Source organism: Monodon monoceros, unplaced genomic scaffold, assembly GCF_005190385.1.
Source record: "Monodon monoceros isolate NGI ecotype Baffin Bay Population unplaced genomic scaffold, NGI_Narwhal_1 Super_Scaffold_5, whole genome shotgun sequence".
NCBI classification, from domain to species: Eukaryota; Metazoa; Chordata; class Mammalia; order Artiodactyla; family Monodontidae; genus Monodon; species Monodon monoceros.
Window position 1 is genome coordinate 34,103,009 of NW_021703782.1, and position 10,575 is coordinate 34,113,583.

General features: G+C 43.3%; 1 protein-coding gene across 1 annotated transcript; it reads right to left on the bottom strand.

The window, feature by feature from the left end:
- Positions 1-334: 334 nt before the first annotated feature.
- Positions 335-5,760, bottom strand: TMEM215 (transmembrane protein 215). Its single transcript, XM_029202457.1, has 2 exons — positions 5,637-5,760; positions 335-5,384 (listed from the first exon to the last, which is right to left on the bottom strand). The coding sequence occupies exon 2, from the start codon at positions 5,327-5,329 to the stop codon at positions 4,622-4,624; it is 708 nt and encodes a 235-aa protein (XP_029058290.1). The 5' UTR covers positions 5,330-5,384; positions 5,637-5,760; the 3' UTR covers positions 335-4,621.
- Positions 5,761-10,575: the final 4,815 nt, after the last annotated feature.

The window sequence follows — 10,575 nt, forward strand, 5'->3', positions numbered from 1 at the left end:
TGTACCTTATTTTGGATAAAACACACTAAGCCTCATTCTGTCATCGAGGATACCAAGTCTGCAGGCTCTATCATGGGGTCAGGAGAAGGAATAAAGGGAAAAATAAAGGATCTCTGACAAGGGTCAGGCCCAAGAATAACTTGCCAAAGACCATGGAGATCTAATATCAGTGCCCAGCTATTTGTGTGAGTATCTGGACAGCATCATGCATAAACTTCTTTTGTTGTAGGGTGTCCATGCAGTGAGGGACCCTGCAGGTGGTAAGAAATCAAAGACATGATCTCTAGCTCAGTGATGTTTACATGATTTTATGTTATCTGGACAAGAGGCTAAATGGAATTCAATCCTTTATTGAGATATTTGGATGAACCAAGCATTTATCCACATCTCCAACTTCAGTTTAATTTTTCCAGTGAGGAACTGAAACATAGAAAACTCATGGATAGAGTCTGTTGAATTCCTGAAATTCAGTTCATTTGAAAGTCACTAATAGGTAACAATATACATACATATTAAATATATTATAAAATATATGATGAGATACTTTAAGAAAATGCTTTTGAAATATTACGAAGTAATTATTATTGTCTATGTCTACATCTGTTTTTCATTTTGCTTATTCAACATTATGCTCTTGAAGATTGACACCACTATAATCTGATTTTGAGTTACACACGAGTAGTATCTTAACTGGGGAAATGTCTCATCTTACTCTTAAAAATACTGGCTCTGTCTCATCTCACTCTTAAAAATACTGGCTTTGGTCCTGATGTGGGACCTTTTGAAGAAGCATCATTTTGTTTCTTAGCCTATGTCTTGCATCTATCTGAGTGAAGAAAAAACCAACAATTTGAGCATTTGATCCATTTACACATTTCTGCCTCCTCACTCTCACCTATAAGGAGACAGCTTTTCAAAGGTACATTTTCACCTCTATGGGCAAATGACAAATAGTGTAGCTGTGTTACCAACAATAGAAAAAAGAAAAAACAACGAAACCATCTATAACACTCGATATTTGGCTAGCAGTAAGGAACAGCATGATAAATTATGGTACTTCACTAAAATGGCATATTACACAATTGTTAAGTGATAATTAGGAACACTGCATAGAAACATGAAAACATATTTAGGATATAACTGAAAGAGAAAAGAAAAAAAGCGCGTTTATAATATGTAAGGTGGGGGAGGCCTGGAAGATATATCAATACTAAAATGGAAATATAGTAGTTCTGTTAGGATAGTGGGACTGTGTATTTTCAAAAACATTTTCTTTAATGTTATAAAATACTAGTAAAGCAGCAACTTCACCAAATAAATGATGCTGTAGACACAGGAAGGAGATACTAATAAATAAGTAGAGGTTGGAGATAACAAAAGGGAAAAATATTTCAAAGGATGAATCTTCCTTCTCTACATTTGCCAGCCCCATGGCTATTAAGATCCAAACTATTGAAAACATTCTCAAAGGAGCTGGTTAGTAGGGCTTGGAAGAGAGCCTGAACTTGACTGTATCTGGATTTTGTTTGCCATGATTGCAGTGGAAACTAAATTTTGAAACAGTTGTTTAAATAAGCTCCAGCTTAGCTATCTTGGCTACATTCACACTTTGGAATCAAGAAACAGTTTGGAAAAAGAATACCGTGTGCAATATAAATAGGAATATAGAGCAAGAGAAATTCAGTAGAGAAGACTTCAAAAATAAAATGCCTATTTAAAATCAAGTTGAAATGACTAATTGGATTAACAGAAAATAAAAAATAACCAATACTGAGTTAAATTTATATCTGTCTGAATGCTCTTAAAGGATACCAGGAACAATACTCATGTCAGTTCTGTTCATGTTAACCATTTGCTAACACTGTTGATTGGAATGAACTGCTTGCTCTGCTTTCTTCTAAAGAGCTCAGACCCCTTTCTCTTCTCTTCCACCTCTGTTCAAAAGAATGACAGTTTTACCCTGAATAGCACTTAACAAGTGTTGATGTGGGGCACTAGGCTACCTTGCTTCGTGTTAGGTGGGGGTGGCTTAATATAAGATGTTAAGAAAAATTCACACACACAATCACACAGTTTATTCTTTCCAGTCAAAGTTAAGCCTCCCAGCTCAGCACTTGCACACCATTATGTTAGCACTGCAGAAAATTCCTTCAAATGCATACTTAGATACTTTAAGGATCTTAAGTAGGTAGATGGAAGAAGAAGCTTAAAGTTTCTTCTGAAATAGGACTTGAAAATGTGATAAAATACCCTATCTCTCTAAACTAGTAGTTGACTTTGGATTTGGAAATTGGAGTGTGTGTGTGTGTGTGTGTGTGTGTATGGTATCAAGGAGTTTGAACTGAAGAAATCAGAAAGTAACTTTTCCAAACCCCAAACCATACCTGACACTACAACCATCTCTTTTCAGACCCTGTGTAGAATTTGCTGAGTCTGTGTGAACATCTCTCTCTGATGTCTTGCTATCTCCTCACCTCTAAAGATGTCCACAAGTGACAAATTAGAGAAGATTTTTATTCCTAAGAGTTATCCAATAATTTTTACCTTCGTAGAAACATGATTTCCATCTTTCAAAATGCAGTAGAATTATTAAGAGGTATTGTGATTTTAGGAAACTATTTTCCCTCCATTCCAAATCCAAAGTAAATTACATTTAGTACAAGGGTATGTATTTGATTATTTGGGGTATACTAATATTGAAAATTTTCTTCTTAAAAATATTTTGCCCTTAACATCTTCATTTTATTCCCAGAAGTATATTTTGTTGAATAAATAATATTTGGTAATAAAACAAATCCGGTTTCATACATCTACAAAATTCTTTTGAATAGCAACAAGAATTCAGTCCATGTTGCATAATTGTTATTATGAATTGCATAACCTTGGCATGCATTTTGCTGTAATTCATTTCCTGGCAAAATATAAAGTGCCTTTGACATAATGCCATAGAATATTCAAACTGGGAATGAATGATAGAAATAATCTGGTGTCAGTCAGTCCCACTTTTCCCATTTCAGGGACTGAGGTGCAAGAAGGTAAAATTTGCTCAGGATCACACATCTCATTTTCCAACACTTAAGTCATACTAAAATAAAATTACAATTTTGATGTTGAATTTGATTAGAAAATTATGATTTTTAAGGGCACAATTCTTAAGACAGAATAAATGCCACACTTAAAGAATTACAGAGTTGGATCTGAAATACGCAAAAGAGGTATGCCCAAAATTTTTGTGCTCACCCCTTTTGGGAGAAAGTGGCTGAAACTATACAATCATTAAAAAATAAATCATTCTTTGAAGGATGCAAAGTTATCCTGATCTTCAAAATGAAATATACCACCATTTCTATATATAATTTAATTTTTCTCTTCAGCAGGGATCAAATGGTATTTTGGTTGATTGCCAGTGAGCAAATGAAGTAGGAAATACATTTTAGGATCCCATTGTGATTTTTTTTTTCTCAGCAGCAAAAAATTAAATAAAACAGTTTGTCATGTAATGTTCACTGATCAGGTGAACATAATAAAAACTGGGCTTTAGTTAAATCTAGTGGATTAACTCTTGTTTCATTGGCATTTACAGTCTTTGGGAGTGTTGAACAAGTGTACAAATAATGACATTTTCAGAAATTTAACCATTGCATTTCATGTAAATTCTGCATAAAGTTCAAGACTAATGGTATTGACGTCACAGTCTTCAAATTTTAAAAGGCATATAGGAATAGTAATAACATCTCCCAGAAACGTTAAAGACACTTGTATATATATGTAAAATCCATTTTGACTTGATGAAAACAAATTCTAATCTATGAAAATATTACATCAAGTCATATTGCACCTGATGAGGAAATTATACATGAATGATAGTAAATGCTAAAAAACACTTCAGATAAAGACCCAGTAAGTCAAATTAAATGAAGAGTTTCAGAAGTAACATAACCATCTAAAAATGTTAGTTTTTCACACAACTGGTCACACTTATTTTGCTTTACTTAAAATCCCTGGTCTTGTCTGAAGATAATACCATAAAACTCAATTACATAATTCAACTGTCTTTAACTCCCCTTTCTCCAGTAGCCATTGCACCTTAGGAGGTTTGTAGCTATTCTATCTTAATTTTTTTTTCTTTCAGCAAATACTAAGTGTGAAAAGCTTCACCAGATGAAAATCATTTCATACAATGAAGCACTGAATTGTTTTTTCATTCAGTTTCTTTAGACTGAAAGCAGCTCAGTTTCCCTATGAATAGTCCACGTATCATTTCATGCCTGGTGTCTGCAGCCCACTCTAGATTTATCTTGCTTTCAGCAGGTACTCGGTAGCATTTTCTGGGTTATTTTACAAAACATCCAACATGGTTTAAATTGTTTAAAAGCAATTGGAACTGCTTCCTTTCCTACCCACTGCCTCTTCAAGTGTCCTTAACCTTCATCATCCTTCCCTAAAATGTGTCCCCAACATGCCTATTTACATGGCTCTCAGGCACCGGAGGCTTGCACACCCATCACATACCAGGTCAGTTTCTAACAGTGTGAAGGCTGCTGGAGCAGGGCAGTTTCCTTCCATTGAGAGCTGAGTATGGTCATATTGCTTTTAACACAGCGACCCTTGTATGCAAAGCTTAGACTATCGTCTCATGGTCCCATATGCCTTGGCTCTGATTGATGTAACAACAGTATCTGTCATAGGGTCTGTTCAGCTTGTAGGAGCAAACGATGATACTGTCCTGGGGCACAAAGAAGATGCTGTCCTCAGGCTCAGGGCACTCAGACCTGTCCCAGGCTGAGCACTTGGCATCCAACGCATTATAGGTGAGGGAACTGCCTGAGGGACAGTAGCCATCCAGGTGTCTGGACGGCTCCTCCCGATGCCCGCTCTGGACCCGGCTCTGGCATTCTCCTTCCTCCGCGGGTGTGGGGGTGGTGATGGAGCTGACCATAGGCACCTCGCCCTGCCCTTGGAGGGGGAGCTTCCCCCTGAGGCACACCTTCTTTGCCAGCTCATCTGAGCTCCCCTTGCCCGACTCCAGGTCTGAAGGGGTCCTCAGCAGTTCCACCACCTCCTTGTCCTTGGGTTTCCGGAAGCAGGGCAACTTGCGGACCCATAGCAGCTCATTCTCGGGCCACTTGGTGCATCCCTCAGTTTTCCTGGCCAGGGCAATGGCTGCGATGCCTGGGAGGCAGATGGCTGGCCCTATGGCCAGGAGGGGGATGTTTCCCAGAGTCTCTCCTTTCATCCCAGAGACAGTGAACATGAAGCCAAAGACCAGGAAGACACTCACCAGGGCCACAACCAGCCCAGTCCTCGGGTTAATGTCATCAGGCCGCATCTTTCACTCCATCCAGGTTGGGGACTGCCTGCTAGCCAGGGAGCAATGTTCCTCCCTACTGTCAGAGGAAAACGCACTGGGTTAAAAACAAAACAAAACAAAGCACCCAAGTCCATTTCCCAACCACCAACTATCTCTCTTACTCTTTGTGTCTGACACTCTACTGTCTGTCAGTCTTGGTCTCTGTCTGTTTCTCCCTCTATTTCTGTTGCTCTCTCTCTTTCTCTGTTTATCTGTCTCCTTCTTACTATTGCAGCTCCTGCCTCTCTCGCATATAGTCATCCACAGGCTGGGGTCACTTCGGTACCTGAGGTTTCCTGCCGTCTCCCGGGAGCGCGGGGAAAAAACACCAGTTTGAGTCTCCTTAGAAACCTCCACAGCAGCTGTTTCCTCGGCTCTCTCCCTTGTTTCTGGAAGGAAAGCCTGGTTTTCCAACTGACTCTGCATCCAGGAGGTGGGACGTGGGAGCTTGTCTTTCCCAGCAGTGCCCGTCGGTCTCCAGGGCTTTGGGAGATGAGCGGCGGCGCAGGCCAGCACCCAGCTCTGCGCGCAGAGCGCCGGGTGCTGGAGGGAGGAAGGACTTAGTCTGGGAAAGAGGGAAAGCGGCGAGCGAGTCTGGCCTCGTTACATCACTTTCAGAGCAAGCTCAGAAACAAAGAAGGACGCGCGGGGGCGCGAGGGGGCTAAACCCAGGGGAGAGGCCAGCCGGACAGAAGAGGCTGCCCAGGGTCCAGTCGGGGTGCTTGGAGCAGCCAGAGTTCGTCCCGCAGCTGCCCGTGAGGGCTGAGTAAGGCGGCTGGACATGCTCCGTGCCCGGGAGGGTCCGGGGTGCGAGGCTGCCGCGTGCCGGAGACTGGAACTCGGGCCGGTTTGCCCACGGGACAGCCTGGGCTCCGAGTCCGCGGTCCGAGGCCCAGAGGTGCCAGCTGGAGATGCCCCTCGGGGACCTGGATCCTTCTCCAGTTACAGATCTGGGTGACCCGATCCGACCTATGGCAGCTCCCAGAGATTCCCCTACCGCCCGTCTCAGAACGTCGAGGTTCTCAGGGCTCGGAGGGCTGCATTCCTCCCGGGTCCTCCTGCCCGCGACCTCTCTGGGTTCGCGCGCTGGGCGGCAGTGGCGCGCAAAAGCGCTCTAGCAGCGAAGCGGGCTGCGTTGCTGGAGCGCACGGGAAGCCCCCAGGCTGAGTTAGTGGTCAGCCGGGTCTTGCTCGAGCCTTGGGGGAGTCACCAGAGTCCTTCCCCCTGGTCTTACAGCTCTGGATCCTGGAGGGGGTGGCCTTGGAGCTCGGATCTTACTCCGACACGGCCGTGGTGCCAGCCACGCCGGCTGGGTCAAAGGAGAAAGGCTCTCCAGCCCCGGCTCCCCATCCCCGGCTCCCCATCCCCGCACCCAACACCCAGCTAACCCAGCTAACCAACACCCAGGAGAAGGAGGGGCCTTGACTGGGAGGATCAGGCCGCCCAGCCCGCGAAGCAGCTCCAGCTTTGCGCGACTCTGCCCTTTGCTGACGCTGGTGTGGAGAACCTCTCTCCTCCCCACCACATCAGGGGCTGGATTCCTCTGGCCCCAGGGGCAAGACTGGCTTTGGCTGGGTTCTTCAACAAGACTGCTCATTTAGGGTAGATGGGGAATATTGAGGAGCCAGACGTGGAGGGGCAGGGGCGGAAGGAGGAGGGAATGGTACATTCTTTCATGTCAAGGCCCTGCCTTGGTGGAAAGAATTTTGACATCCAGGCCTTCCCCACTTAAACTAGCCATGTGTTCTTGGGCAAGTGACTTAACCTCTCTGAGAATCAGTTGACCCATCTGTAAAATGAGAATATTGTTATCAAATATGTGAAGGAACAAACATAATGAGGACTAAATAAATGTAAAGTTCCTAGTGCAATGCTTGGTACACGGCTCTGGTTCACAAAATGGATGAAATATGTACTTTCATAGTATGTGATCATCAATGTAAGGCACGAGCCAAATCATAAAGAGTCTGTCTGTGGGGCTAAGGACCTTGGACTTTATCCACTAAGCAGTGAAGGATCGTCTTGGTGTTGTTTTAAGCAGGGATCAACATAAAAGTATTCCATGTTTGACAGATGCTGACAGCAGGTTAAAGGACGGGTTGGAAAGGGTAGATGTGGAAGCAGGAGGACAGTTCAGTAAGCCAGGCAAGACATGGCACGGGCCTGAACGATGCAGGGCTAGTGGGGTGGTCAGAAGAAAGTGAATTTGAAGACTATTTAAGGGTACAATCAAGTGTCTTGCATCAAAGGAAGTGAGATGGCAGTAGGAGTCCAAGGCTGACTCCCAAGTTTCCCACTCTTTCCACTGAGTGGATCAGGAATCAGACTCAATTTTCTACTCCAGCATCTACTGTGTGTCTCTTGTACTCATGCTCATTAGACAGCTGCTGTACCTCTGGACATAGAATCATTATTTTGGAAGGAAGGAAGAAAGAAAGGAGAAAAGGTAAAGAGCAAACGTGAGATGCCAGCTGTTTGGCCATTTGTATCAGGGAAATAATTGTTTTCCTGGCAGCCCCACTAAATAGATAGACATCTGCTTATATCTCATTGTCTAGAAGGATGTCATAGGGGCCACCTCTGTGCAAAGGAACCCGGGAAATCAAGATTTTGTTTTTGGGGGTTTTTTTTGGACCAGATTTATTGCCACTTTGAAAAAAAATCAGGGTTTTGTTAGCGAGGAAAAAGAGAACAATGAATCTTAGAGAAGCAACCAGAAGCATGTGCCACAACTATCGAACACACTTACCTTCTTGCAGCCCTCTCTTCCCTTGCCTTTACTAATGCCTTTCTATCCTGATTTCCCTCTTATCTCCCTGGCCACTCATTTGTAGTCTACTCTGTAAACTCCTCTTTATTTTATTAATTTTTATGTTGAACAAAGCCCTTCGATGTTGATATTCTGCTGGCTATGCTGATGACCCCCTATGTTTATCTCTTTAGCCTTGTCCTTTTCCCTCAATTTCAGATTTATAGTATCTAACTGTCTGCTTGATATCTGTCTGTACAGCACACAGACACTTCAAATTCAACACAGCTTAAACTCTGCTCATTAAATTTCCTTCAGACAGGCTCTTTCTCATTTGACTCCCTCATTCTTGCTATTCCCCAACCGAGAAACTGTGGGATTGTCCTCTATTCCTTTGTCTCTCTAACAAGCTACATCCAGTAAATCAATCAAATCATCGTAGTCTTACCCCCTAAATTCCCTGATCTTCTCCTCTTCTGTGACCTGAGGTAAATCACTTTACCTCCCTGGGTTTCAATTTCCCATGAAACAAGGGCTTTGGGCAGAGAGCTAGCTGAGGTGCATTTCAGCTCTACTATTCTGTGGTTCTCCGACAGTCACTTCTGCAGGGCTGAACTGTCGTTAGTGTTGTGCAGGTGCTCTGACTATAGTGCTGGAAACCTAGTTGGAGCCTAAAGAAGCAACATTGCTGAACAGAGACCTCCTCTCACTCGTACAAGCATCTAATTCCATTTGACTTTTAAGCCAGGCAGTTCATCTACTTAGGCATTAGATAAGACCCATGCATAAAACTGCAGGAAACTTCAATTACTGTTTAATTATAAGCCTCATTCTCAAAGCAGTTCCTTCTTAGAGGTAATTTCAGATGGTCTTTGAACAGCAGGTATACTTGCGCAAGTCAGCAGCAAAAGTGGGTGGAGGTGGGAGACATCACTCAGGGTTATAATATTCAGGGACAGAAAAGGCATCCTCAGTATTTAATTTCTTGCCTGTACAGGCTGATTGCACTAGGATTTTAAAACCTTAAGCAGTTCTCGCAATGCTGTAAGCATATACAGCCACGTACAAAAGCTTTTCATCAGAAGAAAAAGGAAATTCAGGTTGTAATGAGGCTTTGTATGTATGTGGGTGTTTGAGAAGGAAATGCAGAACCTTTTATTTCTGAAATTATTGAAATCATGGGATGCTAGAATTTGAAGATATCTTATAGAATATCTACTCTAACTCCCTTAATCATACAGATGAAATCCAGAAGGGTTGCAATCATTCAGTACTACTTGAGTATATATTATGTGCTTGGCACTGTGCTAGGTGCTGGAGATACAAGTCAGTAAGACATGGTCACTCACATTCACAGAGCAAGATATGTATATTAGTTAGGATAGGATAGATTATGCTGTGGCAACAAAAGATTTCAAGATCTCAAAGGCTGTATGCTCATCCTACTTGTCTCTCATGGATCAGCTGCAGCCTTGCTCCATGTTGTCTTCACTCTGGGATTCAGGCTGCAGGGCAGCTTCCAGTTGGGACATTGCCAGTCCATTGAATCCAGGCACCAGAGACCCTGCACTGAGCCTTCACTTTAGTAGCTTCTCTCTGGCTCCCCTGGCTGTGCCCCCTCTCTCTAGGCCAAAGAATCTGCTGAGGTAATGCCCCACTTGGAGACCTTACCCCCCTTTCTAGGCCATGTGATGGGTACCTGGGACCTTAAAATTCCCCACCCAAACAGCCCCATACCAGCTTCCAGGGCTTGTGTACAGCTCTTTGCTTGGTCCATCCTCCCAAGGGTTGACCATACTACAGGTGTGCACACCCCTAGGCCTTTGGGACAGTCAAGGGGCCACTGTGATTCTGAGTACAGATAAAACTCAGGCATGCAAGATGGGCTGTGTATTCCAGCCTCTTCATGGTTCAGAACAGAGCCAGAGGAGGGAAAAGAAAAGACAGCATTCATTTTATTCTTGCGTGGGACCTCGCACATGTTAGAGACAGGCCTGGGTGGAGGGTCTGGGGAAAGGAGAGAGAAGTCCCAACTCATATTTTAAAGAGCTCTGTCTAGCTGTTGTGTAGAAAATAGATTTAAGGTGGGTCGAGGGCAGAAGCAGCGAGGCCAGTTGGGAGACTATTGCAATTATCTAGGTGAGAGTTGATGGTGGCTTATGGATGTGGCTAGAAGTGGTCAGATTCTGATGTATTTTAATGCAAAACTGATAGTATTTGCTAATATATTTGGGATGTGAGGAAATTGTGTAATCAAGGATGACTCTAGATTTGGAATTTGAGGTGGGAAATCAGGAACTTGATTTTGGACATATTCATTTGATATATCGAAGTGAAGATGGTGATAGAGTTGATGTACAAGTCTGGCGTTTCAGGAAGAAGTCTGGGCTAGAGATATGAATTTGGGAGCTGTTGGGATATGGTTAGCATTTAGAGCCCTGGGACTAATGAGATCACTTAGGGAGCAGGCATCAAT

Bases quoted from the DNA above. Each gene is read 5' to 3' on its own strand.
- TMEM215 (XM_029202457.1), bottom strand. From the start codon at position 5,329: ATGCGGCCTGATGACATTAACCCGAGGACTGGGCTGGTTGTGGCCCTG.